Below are 17,549 nucleotides of genomic sequence, written 5' to 3'. Positions count from 1 at the left end.
GCATCTCAGGGCAAACCTCATTTTCTTTCTCTCCTAAATCATTACTCAATGCCTGAAAAATCCTTCTACTGTCTTCTTTTCATGTTATACTTCCAACCTGAGCCGCTCATCTACCATGCTGAATGATTATTGTTTATCTGTTCTCTTTCTTTCCTTCCAATACACTCTTTTTCTTTTTCCTCCCATGCCATCTACAGTGTATCACTGCTACTGTTCTCAAATGCCTGACGAACCTCTGTCCTGGAGAACTAAGTCTCTGCTTCAGATCTTTACCTCATATTCACAGATACACTATAGTCTGTAGGTGGGCTGCATCTTTGTTCATTAAACAAGAGAAAATATAGAAATAACTATTTAGCAAAAATGAATTCTTTTTGCCCATGGCAGTCACATCCCACAGGCTGAAAAAGAAAAGAGCAACAGCAGTCTCCTGCCATTCTTCTCATTACTTGATTTCCAACAGTAGAGGAGCAATTTGTGAGTCCATTGCAATATAGTCAATTATGTCTTCAGCGTAGCTACATCAGAAGGTTCACAGAGGCCAGGAAGGATGCTCAGTCTAAAACTTACATTCAGCTTTTTAAGAAAGCTTCTGGGGAGGTCTGCTGTGCACAAGCAAATGATAATTGTCTTTCCTATGGATTTCCACTTGATTGAATCTAATGGAATTTTATAGGAGTAGCATAAGGCATGTCTCTGATGCCAGAACTATCTCCCTGCCAAATTTGAAGTCCTTGTTGTAGCCCAGGGAGGTGCTAGAGTTCTTCAAGCGATAGACAAAAAAAAAATGTACCTTTTTTTTTTCTCTTTCTATAAGCTTGGTGCCATAAGCAGCTGAAATGTTACTGCTGTGACATTCCAAGCATTATTCAGCCTTAAGCATAGACCAGCACGGAAAGTTTAATCCTTAGCAATGAGGTTTATTTAAATTGCTTATACCTGAAACAAAGTTAAACCACCTTAATAAAAAGAATCACAGTATTTCTACTACAAGGCATGAAGAAAAAAATCTAGCTTAACAAGACCAATAAGGATTAGCCAACATTAAAATTAAACTATGGGTTGCTCCAGTGAAAACCCGAATAAAAACATCAAAGTTTGAATCCATCACCTTGTGGTCCAGACTGTACAACCTTCTCTGAGACATCATTCTTTTCAGCAACACTTGAATACATGTGAAGTTCAGGGGGGAGATGAAGATGCGTATCACACTTACTTTGCTTATCTGAATCCTGTGGCAGTTTAGTTATCTATTAAGTGGGGGGGAAAAAATAAATAAAAAGAAAGCAGTTCAGAATTCCACTAAACCAGAACATACTTGTTTGTACACAGTTTGTGAACCCTAGAAGCCCAAGATGTTGCTATGAGAATTTTAGGAAATTCTTGTTTCTCTCTGCTCCATTTATTACCATTTTCTCCTGTATAAGTTTGCCATGTATGTCTTCCCCATGCTTACTGACCAAAGCAGACATCCCAGTAAATGGGGGGTGATGAGGGGGGTGTGAGTCACAATCCAATTTCAGAATCATATGGGAAAATACAGATACTCTGGATTATTAAATCATCCCACCTTATACATTGATTTGAAAGACTAATTTTGCAGCTTTGGAATCTTCACCTCCTCCTTACCCAATAGCTCTATTATTTCTGACATTCTCTTTCCTAGCATGTATTAGGTATATTTGTTGTATAAATTCTTATTGCTTTATGTGTTTCTGAAGCTACTTTTACTTTCTTTTACTCTTGGTAGACCCAAAAATAAGATTGTCTGAAAATCATCACTACAAGAAAATTAAAAACTGAAATTTCTATTAAGTAAGTCCACATTATAATTGAGATGTTTTCAAAATTCATCTCTTTTGGTATTTTTTCTGAGTAAAATTTGGCTATAAAAGAGGTATAAGTTTAAGATCTTGTTAAGATTCTGAATGAAGAAACATATTTCAGCTACAAAAACCCCTTAATTTGCCCATCCAGAAAAAAAGTTTCCACCGGAGAGAAGTTCTTAATTTAGGTCCATTTTCACTAAAGTCATACAAATAACATCATGTCTGAATTATGCCCAAAAACTGTTCAAAAGTAAGGTTCCTAACACAACAGAACCATGCTCACTAGCTGGAGGTCCCACACATACAAGTAAAACAATATCATAAAAAATATTATTTTATCTTGTAGTCATGTGAAAGCATCTCTGTGATTCAGTAAAACTGTGGAGGAAATTAACATGTACTAGTGGCAGGGCCAAACTTGGAATTTGAACTTTTGATCCAATTACCCGGCACCCCAAGAAATATTTTTATATTTTAAATAATTCTAAAATCCAGCCGCAAAGCTGCAAAATATCTACTAAATTCATGTAAAAGTTGGAGATGCAATGAAATTTAGATAATCATTGGGTAGGCTGAGAAGTTGCTTTTTGGAAAGACAAATCTTTTAAGGCTGACAGAAGGAAATAGAATCTGTTGTGAGTAACAATGACTAAAAAAGTAGGCCTATTTTTTTTTTTAATACAAACCTGAAAGTAGAGATTGCATAACCAATGATCCAAATCTTGAGAAATAAAATTTTCAATTTTTTTGAATCTGTCAACTTTAGGGTCGTAATGGCCTCTCAGGAAGGGACATTTAAATTTTCCCTCCAAAGCATTAAAATTGTTATCACATAAGGGAAAAGCTCCCCATCCTACTTCTTGATCAATCCAAGCATAGGTGCCACGAAGAAGAAAAAGTTCAAAGAGGAGTACCATTCCTGGTTTCATAGCTTTTCTATGTGGCAGAACCTAGCAAAGAAGGAGAAAAAGATTTATTAGTTACAAAAACATCACAAGGGAACTGACCTTCTTTTATCATATAAAGCTCTACAAACTTCATACCTTTGAACCAATTTTGCATGCAAAAACAATTAACAACTCTTCTCTTTGCAGCAAATCATGTATTTGAACAATTTTTCACTCTGAGAAAAAATGCTGTGCTTTTTTTGAATGTTAATTTTGTGATTTCTTTGTTTTCCCCTTGGCTTTCTGAAAGCATTCATTTACTGTCTTTATTTACCAGTGGTGTAAAAACATTGCCACTAGAAAACTTTAAGACAGAGTGACAAACCATCTTGGAAATCTGAGGTGTCCCTGTGAGGGCTTGCTGAGACACTACTGGATTTGTCTTGCAGCAACTTTGGAGACCTCATCCAAATACCCAACGAGAATACTTGCAGTCTTGCACCTCACTGAGTCACAAAATCTTCTCCACCCAGTTCTGGGAATAATGCTGGTACACAATAGCCTTCCTCCTCTAAATTAAAGCCCTTTTTGCAAAGTATGTGAACCTCAGTGTAGGGTCAAAAAGCATTTTGAGGTAAAAAACTCTCAGCATACCAAAGGCTGGCAAACACTGTTTGCACTTTTCATCGGATAGGTAGAGATATTCTTCTGAGTGGTTTGGAGCTGTGGAAGAGCATGGGGCTCCAGGGCAATTGTGTTCCCATGGCAAAGACTTGAAAACTAGTGGTGAAGAAACACTCTGAAGTAATATGAAGTTATGTAAATCTGTCTGTAAAGTTTTGGCAGGTAGAGAAGGGAGGAGGGTAAGCACAAAGAAAAAGTAATCTGATTCTATGCCACAGTTTTAACTGTTTTCTTTAATCAAGGTGAGGGTTGACCCAGGTCCTGTTGAACAATTCTGAAACATTCAAAAAGACAAATAAAAGAAAAAAAAAACATGCAAAAGCTAGATCACGGAAGATGACTACCATCATACCCAGGCTAACAGCTATGAAGGGTAGTCACCTGGAGACAAGGGGAGCAAATACATCAGATATACCTCTCAGACAGTGAAACATCTGCTTTGCCACTATTCCTACACATTCTCCTGGGAGAACTGGGACTGCCTAATCTCTTAAATCCAATCTCTTAAATCTCTTAAATCCAATTTAAATTTAAGATTTAAATCTTAAATCTTCTTTAATAAAGACAGTGTTCTGTTATTTGAATGTTTTTCACATTTTATTGTTCCCATTTCAGTCCTCACAGTTCATAGCAGCAAATATCTTGGTACACTCGTCTGCTCAACATTATCTTACCTTCCAGCCAAGGTAGAGAAAGAGGAGCCTTTTCTCCTGCTCTCCTCCCTGTGAACTGCAGAAGCCCACAATATTCAAGGGCATCTTTTGACTTTGAGTGTCCAGTAGGATATACCCTCTGTACTTTTTGAAACTCAAGAATAAGACCTCTGAGTAGAAGACATCAACTCAAACCAATCACCAACTATGAAAAGCTTAAAATGCCTAAGTCTTCCTAAATTAGCAGGAATTTCCTCAATCAAGATGACATTCTGCAATCAACAACCGGCCACAAACCTGTACTGCTTCAAATATTTCTGTATGTAAGTACACACCCCAACACAGCTCTTTCTCAATGTGTATATTTAAATACGAGCATGCCTTCTTTTATACACATTATTGAACATCAAGGTAATTAGCATAATCCAGGTGCAGCCAAATTTTTCTCTCTTTTTCTGAAAAAGCTAAGGGATTTCCCCATACCAACAACTGCCATATTAGGAGATGATAAGTGTTCATGGTTGTGCTGCATTCTGTAACTTTTTTGAAGAAGTGAATATAAATTATTATTTCTAATAATATGCCTTCCTGTTTCAAGTTACATATTGTGATTAGATAATAGCAAGACAGAGGAAGTCATTTAAGGAAATCTTTTAAAACTATAAATATTTTCATTATTATGTAGGTGTACTTTATATTAATTATGTAAATATATTCTAGGACTTAGTGTAGGCTTAAAACGAAACAGAAGCATCTGTTGAAAAATGCCATAACCCTGTGGCAGCTGCTATTAAACCATTAACAGTATCAGGTTTCATTTAAACCAGATTTACCATTTTCTGTAACAGCCCGTGGGAAAGCTAAAAACATTAGGCACAAATTACTGACAAAAGAGATCCTTAATCAAGCCATACATTTCATTTGGCTAGCTGGGTGCTAGATAGCAACCTCTGTGCTACAAATTAAAGGTGATGGTTACAACGATGTGATCAAAGACAGTTACCTGCATTATCAAACAATCCCAAAGCATTAGCAGATGAAATTACTACTGCATCACAACACACATTTTGGTTTCCCCCTTGATTCCCAGACTTACTCTTCTCTTAAGAATAACTCAACAGTACATGCTCTTCTGCTAGCCTGCCTGTAAACAGACAGTGGTCAAGCAGTTGTGTAAGGGTAATAATTGTGACTATTAAAAATTTATTCCTTTGTTTCTGGCTCACAGTTATTCTCCATTTGCTGTAAGCTCTTATCCCAGACCTACATTGCAACTCACTCTTTGGGACTGGAGGCACCCATTTGCTTACAGTTATAGGAGCTGGATGTTTAAACCATGCCATGACAGAAACATACTGACAAAACATAAACAAGCATTTTATACCACACCTGTCTGCTACAAGGTGTGAGGTTGTAAGGACTATCGTTCTGGGAGTCCTCATGCATGAACAGTGGGTGCCTGACCCAAGTAGGACAGTGTCACACAGCTTACGTGGTCAAATAAAACATACCTATCAAGTAAGAAATTTCTTTCTGTTGGATCCATACAAAAATCCTGGCCAAGCCTCTGTCTGTTACTCTATGCTGGCATGCCAAGCATTCATGGAGTTGCCTGTGGGCTTTCATTTCCATCCTGTAAAGCACTGGGAGGGTGATTTATATGGGAGGAACTTCTGGCTAGGAAGGGATAGCCAGGCTGAAATAGGAGAGTTTTAAAAAGGAGGCAGGTCCTCTCAACATCCATGCTAAATCTTTTCCCTTTGCCACAATGAGCACTCATCTCTGTCACAGCTCACTGTCCCACAGCTGCAGGGTCAGATAGCCCTGGGAGGGAGCTCAGTCTTGTGCCACCTGCCTTTCATTAGCCTCCTCCTAGGCAGTGAGCCTGGGAGCTGGGATTTGGGGCATGGCCAGCATGGCCTGTAGGCATAGATGCACAGAGGCATTTAGGCACATAGTTCCAATTGAAACTCACAGTCCTTGAATGCCTGTGTGCCTCTGTGGGTTTGGGCTATTATGCTCTGGTACAGGGAAGGGAACACCTTAGGTGGATAGAGGAGGAGGATGGCGATCAGTAATTGCTCTTCCTCGAGAGACTCAGAGCAGTGCCTGGGATAGGCAAGGCACAGGCAGCTCAAACTGACCAGTTTGTTTTGATGGATTGTTTTGTTTCTGAAGAAAAAAATAAAATTGGCAGTTATATTTTTCCTGCTGGTGGTAACCTCATTTGAGGCACTATCTGATAAGTTAGTCCACAAGCCTGCACCAAAACTGCTGACATTCAAAGAGAGCATACTAAATAAGGACAGATTCCTGAGTTTTAAAGGGTCTACTCTCCAACACCTTAGCTCAACGTTTCTCCTTCCTCACGTAAAATTTCCATTGAGGTCTGTGAGGTATATAGACTTTTACAGTGCTATGAAAGAATCAAGCACCTACTTTTTACTGGTGTAATTTCTTCTGCAAAGAGAGATGCAGCAGAGAATAAATAATACTTGTGTGTGCCTGCACAGGCACAAGTAATTCTTCTTAGTCTGCAGTTAGCAGTGTTTCATTTAATTGAATTAAATCATAGTGAACCAAAATTATCTCTTGCCACTATTTCTGAATTCAACTGTTTTATATCAGTTTTATTGTAATATATCTTACTTCCCATATGCTGCCATAGTTTCAACAAAGAAATCATAGAGAGAATTAATTCTGTTTGAATGTTTCAATAAAGAGATCCAGTGTGAGGCTTTGGGGTTTTTGACTTGCTCTTGGGCTTTAACCTTGTCAGAGAATAAATAAACTTTTGCTTCTCTTCTCTGCGTCTTCAAATATTTTCAATTTAGAAAAAAATGAACAAATGTTACATTACTTAATTCACATTACACGAAAATTTGACCACTGCAACTCAAACAGATTAAATTTAATTAAAATATGCAAAGAGAATTCAATAGCATCTTGTTATATAGAATAAATATTGGAAAATATAATATAAATTAATGGTTCGTTATTTCTGATTATGAGAACCACAGTACATGAATTTCAGTAGTGTAAAACACAGGTAGAAAATCTTTTAAATAGGAAGAAGAACCCATCATTAACAAACAAAAAATTAATTCACTATGTAAAATGAATAGTGTTGGCGATGAGGCTGTTATTGTCAAAATAAGGTGAAGGTTTCACAACCAGATTTCAGGCTCTCCCTGTTTATGTTCAAGGCCAGTAAAAAGGCAGAGGGAAGGGCATTCTTGGGAAGTGTTGTGTAACTTTGAAATTTATAAAAGGCCAGAGGGGAGGAAATAGAAACATAGACTGAAGTAAAAGTAAAATATCATGTTATTAGGGTTTTCCAAAAGTCCCTATCTATCATCAGAATGTCCTGGAATAGCTGAAAACTTATTTCCTCAGCTTTCCATCACTGCCTGTCTTTGAACAGGTAACTGAATACAAAATAACACACAAATCAGAGAAGGACCATACAGTGCAATATCATTTATTTCTCCACTTTTTTTTCCCTTTCCCTATCTTTGGAAAGAGACAACAGACCTTTCAAGTCTGACATAAGTCAAATGAGTCCTCTCCCTGACTCCTCTCCCTGCAGCTTGCAGATCTCCTTAAGCCTTTATGCAGGACCACCATCTTTCCAGCCTCCCTGACAGTGGCAGAGTATGGACCAGAAGCTGTTGGGCCGCAGCACACAAGTTTAGGCTCACAGATGATCCACCTGGAGCACAGGACAGCAGTATTTGTAAGCAGGCAATTTATTCACTACTTTCAGTCCCACAGCAGTGTCAGAGAGCAGGATTCCTCCTGACATACTGTGCCAAATCACTCCAGTGTCTTCCCAGATTTGCAACAAGTGCCCCAATGGAAACACCTGCCCTCTCCTATGTTACCAGAGCAGTGATGATTCACCACTGCCTCCCTTTCCTCCAGGAGAGATAATTCAGGCCATAGTTGACTCCAGCAGCATCGCATGCAGCACAACTACCTTACACCAGAGGACCAGAATCCGGCTTTTTATCTCTTCAAATACAGGGGAATAATGTTTGCATTCTGTGAGCTTTAGCCTCTGCATCTGTTGCTAATTGTCCTAGCACATCTGCTGCTAATTCTTTTCTGTTCTTGGACCAGCAGGGAGTAGTAATGTATGGTACAGCCAGCTCCAGCCTCCCCGAGTGCTTCTGGTGATATACCACTGGCCTAAGTGGATTCTGACCTCATCCTGCAAGGGAGAAACCATCTTTGTAAGAGGAAAGCAGGAAAAAAGTTCCCTCTCCTGCCACTTCCATCTCACTTATTTATTCCTGAGACTGATTTCAGCACGATCAGAGCACGAATTTCCTGGGATAACGTGGGCCACAGACACAAAACAGCAGAGTTTATTTATTTTGTGTCAAGAGGACATGTGCTTTGCCCAGAAACCACTCAGAGCCAAGGAGTCTCACGAAAATGTGGCTTGTTCAGCATGCAGGGCTGAATCATGCAGCAGTGTCACTTTGCCTGGCCCAGGCTCCAGAGCCAGAACAGGCAGCTTCCCTCTCCTTTTTGCTCCACCAGCTGCTCCGTCTCATGTCGCTTTCTTGATGCTGTTCTGGATTCCCCATCACAACCTCTTCATCCATTAAGTTTTGGTCCAGCCAGGAATGCAGCAACATTCACTTCACCAGGGAAGGAGTGCCAATGTAGAGTTCATACTCCTTCAGCATTTCCTAGATGATCCAAACCTGGTCAGGCTCTACTCTCTTTCCAGGGGCTCAGTTACCACTCACCAGCAAAGAAACAGGAAGACCAACTCCTGAGAACAGATCCCTTTTTCCTTGTGTGGTCTGCTCAAAAATTGCATATTTAAACAGGATCACTTTTTGTTCTTTGGTGGCATAATGTACTCTTCTCATTTCTGCAGTACAGTCCTGCAGCTACCCTGATGATCCTAAGTTCACAGATAATAATTTAAAATGTGAAATGCTTTAAAACCAGATATATTAAGGCAAAAAAATTACAGCATCTTCTGAGGGTATTTTGCTGACTCCTATGACTTGCAGATATGGACTAAAGCAGAGTGTAGGTCCCTTTCCACAGCTCGAGACTGTCATCTCTGGTGAGTCATGGAGCTGTTCCTTTTTTTCAAACTCTGAATTTTTTATTTGAGCAAGCATTTATTTTGTACTTAGTGTTCTCTGTTGTCTGGAGTTCACTTGGAGTTAAGAATACAGGCAGAGTCTGCATTCTGCCTTCCTGCCAATTTGCCCCAGATAATATATGACTTTTGTACAGCTATTGTGTCCTACAGCTCACGTCAAGCTCTCTTACAGACATAATTTTCAATTAGTTAGGGAATAAGCCATGGAGTGGTCCAAAATAAAAGTCTGGCCCCAGACACTCCTGATTTTTAACATATGTCTGCTAGATTTTCCAAAGCAGACAACATACCTTACTCTAGTCAGATATGATGCATTATAATGTGGGTCACATTTCTGAGGTCTTTGGGCAATATGTATTGGTATACGCTCACAGAGCATTCACAGTACATTCCAGCAGGAGATTCCAAGAAGTCCTTCACTGGAGGACAATGATTAGACAACACATGAAAAGTAACTCCAATTTGCCAAAAACAAAACCTAGGATAAGTAGTGACCTTTTGAATATGTAAATCAATTGCACAATGCTAAATAAGGTAGATACAATAGATTCTAATATGTAATAGCTTTGTAATGTAAGCACACCAGACTTAATGAATCTCTCAAAGTCTTCACACGTTGGTGGAAATGGAGCCATCCACATTTGGGAAGTCCATCTATGGGCAGCAAAGGTCTCCAGAGATACTACATTGCTGCAGCTCTAGGATGGAACAGGATGTGAGCACAGCATGGCACTGGGCCAAAGCAGGTCCCTGTGATGCTTTCTGCTGGGTGCACAGCAAGACGACAGACTCATGGCCACCTGGGGAGCAGAGCACTGTGGAAGGACTAGCAGCCAGTCCGAGTAGCATGGGGCCCATGGCCCCACAGTATAAGCAGTGATCAGTCCCAGGGCTGCTGGTGTCCTACCACAGAGATCTATCCCTCAGGATGGCACAGTGCCACAGGGTTGTGACGCAGATGGAACAGAATTGCTCTGAGAACATGTATTTTGAGGAGCTGTTGCAAAGAGACATTTAGCAAATGGTGATTGAAGACCAGACCTCAAACAAACTCAGATAAACAAAATAGAAGTAGTTATAAGTACATGTTCCTGTGAAATAAAAACATCAAGCCTACAGTCTTCAAATAAATACAAGCACCTGTATAGGCTTAGTTCTTGAATTTACCAAAAGGTTCATGTAATGCCTTATCATCCCAACTACAAATACTTGCATTCAGGGAAAACATAAGTGGCTCTCATTTTGAAAGTCATCTGGCACTGCCAAGCATTATCAAACTCTTATACTATGTCCTAAAAATGTGTCCGAGAGCTAGATGTTCTTCATTTATGCCAGCATTTCACTAAAGAATAAAATAAACGGTGGAGGGGGGGCACACAAGGAGGGGAAAGTTTGTGGTCTACTTTTGCTAATGATACCTAGTTTTGTAATTATTAAAAGCATCACAGACCTTAGACAGCTGCTGACATACAGAAAATAATGTCCTTGAAACTGTTTGTTTCATCATATTTTAAGAATTAATACCTTAGGTCATGTTAATCAGTTTCTGATATATGTAGTTTTCAAAATGCACTTCAGGGAAGAAAAAGCTGGAAATGACTAATAAAGACATGAACTTTATTCATTGTATGTCTAACTCCAAAAGTGAACATTACCAAAGTACTTTGCCATCTGAAGTATTTAGGAAGCCTTAAATAAAAAATAAATCCACTTCATTCAGTGAAATAGAACATCCTCTTTTTCCAAGCAAAAGAGTTCAAATTTATTAATTTTGTAGCCATATTTTAAAATGAGTGTCAGCCCCTGCTAGATGACTACATGATAAGTGTCCTGAAACTTCAGGAAAAGGCACTAAATTTTTCACAGCATTTGTGTTTCATTTTCAGTGTAATAAAAATATGGTGCCCTTTTAATAATGAATAATAGATTTCCTGGTATGATTTACATGAGTGGATTAAATGTCATGTTTGAAAAGTTGCTGTTTTATTCATATTGAATTTCCCTCAAGTAAAACAAAATGGTACCCAGCTACTGTTATAATATTGCTAGTACCTCGCCACACTGATACATAAATATTAACCAGCTGATATACTCTTTAAAAATCTTCAGTTCTGTGAACTGTTCTGTCAGCAATGATGTCTTTTCATGCATATGAACAGATTTAGTACTATCCCAAGTTCCAGGTACGCTGGGGAAAATGTGTAGCACCAGTGCTCACACACTTCTGGAGCTCAGCAGTGCTGGACTGACTTCCGAGGTGTCTGGACAGCATAATGAATACTTTTTAAATGTCACTTGCAGGTAACCTCATTGACTTGTGGTGCTCTTCGCAACAGTTGAAAATTTCCTATCTGAACTCCCCATTCTGAACACTTTCTAACAGGCAATATTTGTCTTGAAAAGTGCTTCAGAAATGTTTATAATTTGTTGCAAAGAAAGAGGAAATAAGAACATCTTCCTTAAAGGTTCCTCCTCTGTAGGTAAAGTTGGCAATGTACCACAAAATATTTTGGTCCCGATAATTGAAATTATAGCTGAAAACATTTTTTTTTAAAGAAGAGAAGCTTTTTTGCCACATTCCAACTTTTGTTCCACTGAAACCAATGAATATTTTGACTCTGAAAAGTGAGGTTTTGTTCTTATTGTTGTAACTGTTCCATAGAACAATTTTAATGTCTACTGAACTAACCTAAAAAAAGATGGCAAAATAAAACACCTTTTTCTGTGTAAACTTATACTTTTGCATACTGGAATTCATTTGTGCTCTTCAAGTCATCATTAAGCTGAAAAATGTAATCTGGACTTGCTAACACTTGAACATAATCCTATGGAGTAAAACAGTGCTTTAAATACACTGTGAAAAAAAAATGTTTACTGACTACTTAGGTCTTATCTATAATAGGATCTTACCCACCATGAAACAGCAATAAGGAAGTTATACTAGTAAAATCCTTTTTCTAGGTAAAGATGATGCAGTCACACAGACTTTACCTATCAAAGCCTAAAGTCCACTTGCATAAACTAAATATATGAAAATATCCTATAAATGATGTCTAAAACAAGTCCCATTCAGATTATGCCATTTGTTGCTATTTCTAAAATGGTAAACAGTCATTTGAAACAGCAATTGGGTTTTATCACAATCCAAAGCATTCATACAGGTTTCATTCAGCATAATTTAAATTAAAAAAATTACTTGTTTGACTGTCTGACCTTACTGAAAGACAAATAAAATTCAACTGCAGCTATTAGGAGCCACTGTCTAGTAAGTAGTCAGAGGTTATTGGGGAAGTAGGTTGACAAACTAAAAGGGAGGACAATGAAGGAGCGGAAAGAAGGGAAACTGGCAAGCTGGAGCAAAGAACATTGATTAATGAACAGAAAACATTTTTGAAAGGTCGGGTGTGCAAGTCAGACTAGCCCTGAGGCAGATCTAACTTACATGACCAGCACTTTCTGTACGCAGCAGGTAACCCACGCTGACACCAACTTTGCCGACATGACAGGGTTATTATTTTTGGAAGGATGTAGTGTTCTGGAACAATTTCTCTAATATATTACTTAAAATTAAGCTTTCCTTCAATATCAAGCATGCATGTCTTCATTTTCACCATGTTTACACTGAACTCCTATCATTATTCTGGCCAATGAAAACGGAAGTGTATTCTGCATTTGTGAACACTTTTATTTCCCACCCCATAATATATCCCAGGGCAGTAGTGTTGTATATTATTAGATTGTGTTCAAACCCAGATGCTCATGTGAAGCTCACCATTAAGACGTCACTACTTACCCCAAGTTTTCTGGTAGATGCTAACCATCTGAAGCCTAAAATTTGCCTCATCTCAGCACAGACCCCAAGGGTTTCTTCTGAAACATATCTTAAGGTTGTGCACCAATACCAAGGTGGAAGAACAGAAAGGTAGAGTCATCCAGTGTACAATACATCCTATGTCTTCAAAATGAGTTGGTGGAGAAGGTTCTCTAAAGTTATGACATTAAGCTTTTGCTGTCCATTATAGAGTACTGAAGACAGGGAATTATCAGAAGGTCATTTAATCCAACTTCTCCTGGTGCTGTATTTTAAGTGAACTTGCCCGAGACCTGCACGCTGGTTCACTAGACTAAAAATGAAGTTTGGTGAAGATGCTAATCAAATGTCCCCTGTGAGACCCAAGAGAACTTTAAAGCAAACTTGTAAATGCAAAAAGTAGCAAAGACCTAGGAGAAAGATGATGCTGAAAGTAAGCAGATCATGGTGGAGTCATTCAGTCATACTGTCCAGTCTTCTCCTTTCAAGACAATACTTAATCTCCAAGGAAAGTAACCAGGATGCACACATCCTGCCTAGGAAGAAATCACAGCTCAGTGATTTCTCTGACAGATGCATGCATTTGTTTTAACATCATGTGAAAGTCACATCCACAGTTTCCCCCCCCATATATGTGATTCCTTTCATACCAATAGCTGTATTACAGACACTGTTCATTATCTATTACAGGTGATAAACAATTAAAAAGCAGAAAATGTGACTTAGTAACACTTTATAAGTCACAAACCCAACATCTGAAATTACCTATCCACAAGTAACTGAAAGCATCAGTGGCATACATAAAGGTTTGCTATCCTAAAGCTCTTTGGGATAAGGACTGCCTGTCTGTTCTGTATCCATGCAACACTTCGGACAACAGAAGGTGTGGAGGTGGAAAACTACCATTCAGGTCATACCACAAAATAAATGATTGAAAGTAGAAAAAACTAGTCATTCTACCAATGCCTCATAACACACACAAAAAAAACCCCACTGCACTGAGAGAGATGAAGATTGTTTTTCAAACCGTAAAGAAGCTTTCACGTGCCAGAGGGTTTATCTGAGACCAATGTTTCAACCAGCACTAGGCATTAGCTACAACAGTGAGCAACTGACACACAACAATCCTGCCATGCACAGCATGCTTAGGCAGGAAAATATGTGTGCCTCAGTCACAAAAGACAGAATAGAGCCTCAAGTGTTTGGGCTCCTTCCAAAATAATCCAAATGCTGCTTTTTTGGCAAATGGGGGTCAATGGAGCTAAAAACTCACAAAAGGATTTGGGCATTCATGTGTTTATATACACCCACTCGTTCATTTATTATTCTAAAGCTACTTTACAGAAATCAAATTACATAGCTGACAAGCTGCATAGATAAGAGAGAATAAAAGTAAAACTTAAAATTAGCTGACAACACTATATGATGTAGCGTATATTTGGCACTTTTAGAGTGAGTGATGAGGGTTAACCTAGGGGAAAAAAATTGCACCTTTCTAAATTGCACCTTAAAATATTAAATAAATTATTAACATGATGGAATGCATTAAATATATAAGCCTAAAGGAGAAAGAGCGGATGTGTTTTAACTTTCAAAGCAAAGACAGCATATTTATGAAGTGTTGCTTACTGTCTGGATACTTTGTCCAAAGTAGATTTCAGTGTTGTAGAAGTTTCCACCATGAGTAACAGGCTGCGTTGTCCTGGCCTGAGGCTGCTCCTTCAGTTCAGGTCTCTCCAGCAAGCCACCACCTAAGCGGCTCAGAACACGAACTTTGAGAGTGTAGTGGCCTTTGGGGACCTTATCTTTGACTCCCCTCAGGCATTTGAAGTGAATTTCTATTGACTGAGGCTTCTTGGAGTAGTCAACCTAGGGAGAAGGCTCCGAGTTACCAACATGGGCTGAGCTGACTTTAATCATACAATTAGCAAGAACAAATTTCTTCCAGAAAACAAACACTGAAAAACAGACAACACATTTCTTGTTCAACCTGCAATTGCTTATTGCTAGCCAAGTATCTGCAATTAGGGAGGTCAAAAGTCATAGAGATCACAGATAAAAAAAGCAGTACAAATACTACTCATAAAATGTTGAGCATCCTTGGAGGGAAGGTAGAGCTAGTGAAGTATGACACCAGAAGATATTAGACGGTAATAATAAGGCAGAATTAACTGGAAGACAATACCTTCAAAAATATAGCATGCTTTGTGAGACAGGCACAATATTTGATGCGACGAGCAGGCCACAGGCTCAGAGTGAAAGATAGGGCAGGCCATGTTTTTACACTAATTATTAGCCTTGCCAAAGCTATTAGTGCTGTGTAAGATGCAGACTATCCTTTTACCTTCTGATTATCATATAATCAGATTCTCTTAAAAATAGTAATCAAAGTGCAACACATGTAGAGTTTAATAACAACTCCCTAAAGGCACCTTTACTCCAAGTCCAGACAGAAGGAAACGTCTGCTGGTTGCTGTTGACAAGATGTTGTCTGAGTTACAGAATGTTTAGCATGAAATAAATGCTGTGTACCAGAAATGCTTTTCTAGTGCTTTCCTTGTGTACTCAGCTTCTCAGTGTGGGGGTTGGCTGTGGGGAACAGACACGACTGTACAATCTTTACACAACCTTGCCTGAGTAATGATGTAAGGTTTGTCCCACTACACCAGAAGATACTTCAGTGCTGCCCAAATGCAGGGGTCAGGCACACAACAGGGAGTCCCAGTCAGGCTCCAGTGTTGACTAGATTGGATAAAATTGTTTCTACAGTAACTAATTGTTTAGTGCTTAAAATCAGCAATGCTATTCCTCTTTTCCCCAAAAAATCAATTTCTTCTATTATTTGGAGAAAAGACTAGTGATAGATGTCCTTTTTTTTCGATTGGTTATAAGAACCCACACTTCAGAATCACATGGCTACCTTGACTACTAGGTTTAGTGGTCTCACAGTTTAAGCCTACAGTAGCTAATAATCTCTTCTTTAATCCTGTCTTGGATTTATTTTGGAAGAGATATCATATTTCCATATAGATAGAAAGCTTCTGGAATTAAATTAAGCAGTTAAATAAACAGCTGAATTTGTTAAACTTCTTTTGTTTCTCAACACAAACCATACTTAACAATTAATCTGAATGACAATAATTTTCAGCTTAATTAGAAAATCTTAATTAACAATGAAGATTTAACCTTAATATTTTTGGTTTCTGAATCATATATAAAAAAAATTAACACTATGTGAATAAATAAGACAATCTTTTTAAACCTCAAGGCAGGATTACTGATGCAGGCAGCCTTCGTTATTAAACACATTCTAAATTAAACGCCTCTATGAATTTTATACTGAAATATATTGTGATAGTTTTGCATGCCAAATGTGACATTTTGTATTTTAGATTCATCTTCTGTAGTAATTTTGGAAATGTCATACAAACAAAGATTTTGTCATTTACCAATGGAATTACTATGCATGGCCGGTTAGCCATCTCTTTTCTGGCTCTTCTGGTTGTTTCAAGTCAGCAAGCCATAAAAAATCTTTATCTCTCTGAAACACAGCAATTTGGAAGATAATCGAATAGTGACTGGGGGGCAGAAACGCCAGTCTGAGGAATTATACCACAATCTCTCTTGCATTTACAACCTTCCTCAAAGCGAGTGTCAGTCGAATAGGAAAAGGAGATAGAAGATTCATCATATTTCAAGCCTGTCTCATTTGCATGGTGGCATAGCTGTCTCATCTCCTGCTGAAAGACTTTGCTTGGCCAGCACTGACAAACTGTTTTGAAGAACTCTTGCCATGCCCAAATGATTCATCATTAATAGCTTTAGACCTTCTCTTTAAGCATATGGTTGCTTTTGCTGGAAAGCATATTTTGAAACCTGCTAAATTCTATCCTCTTAAACTATGAAAAGAGAAATAAAAAAAAAAAAAAAAAAAAGGAAAGAAAAAGAGCAGTACAATTGATCCAGTCATTTAGCAGTTCACATTAGGGAAAAGAGCACTCATGGAGAACCTCACCTTCTCGCAAGGCCCTGCTGCTGCTCCATTTAATCCAGTATTCACACTTGCAAGGTTACCAAAGCTGGCTATCATTTCTTCTTCCCTTCCATTCTCTTCTGTTTTCAGTGGCTGACTTCCCAATCTGCAGAAGTTGGAATGAGAAGAAGAACAGAAAAGAAATTAACTACAATGCATACACAGAAAGCACTTGCTGTTGGAAATACATAAGTTTGATATTTTCCTTGAACATATCCTAAGACTTGCAGTGCACTCAGAAGAAACAACAGTTTGCTAAAGCAGAGAAATGGCTAGGCTTCAAAAAGCAGCATAAAAAATTAACAAGACAAATATTTGTCAGTCTGTGCCACAGGTTGACATAAGGAACCTGAAGTTTCAATGCCTGTCTATAATCAGCTCTGTCTGGCATTGGGGCTCAGGATCTAGGTTGAGAATATTAAAGTAGGAAGCCATTGCCTCTACTGACACTTTGAGGACTGATTGACAGCTTCAATAAACTTGGACAGGTTTTTGGAAACCATTGAGTCCTTGGGGACTTG

General features: G+C 38.5%; 1 protein-coding gene across 4 annotated transcripts in view; it reads right to left on the bottom strand.

The window, feature by feature from the left end:
- Positions 1–17,549, bottom strand: part of LOC127476334 (uncharacterized) — a 182,343-nt gene that overhangs the window by 101,983 nt on the left and 62,811 nt on the right. For all 4 annotated transcript variants that reach the window (XM_051799163.1, XM_051799164.1, XM_051799165.1 and 1 more), the window contains 4 exons: positions 17,011–17,134; positions 14,625–14,864; positions 2,516–2,779; positions 1,112–1,250 (listed from right to left, as the gene is read on the bottom strand). In XM_051799163.1, coding sequence (XP_051655123.1) covers positions 1,112–1,250; positions 2,516–2,779; positions 14,625–14,864; positions 17,011–17,134 — 767 coding nt within the window. The remainder of the gene's footprint in view (positions 1–1,111; positions 1,251–2,515; positions 2,780–14,624; positions 14,865–17,010; positions 17,135–17,549) is intronic.

This window comes from Manacus candei, unplaced genomic scaffold (genome assembly GCF_025592945.1).
Source record: "Manacus candei isolate 608988 ecotype Guabito, Panama unplaced genomic scaffold, ASM2559294v1 h1tg000049l, whole genome shotgun sequence".
NCBI lineage: Eukaryota > Metazoa > Chordata > Aves > Passeriformes > Pipridae > Manacus > Manacus candei.
Note: the sequence above shows the minus strand (reverse complement) of the source record. Positions and strands in the feature narration are given on the sequence as shown.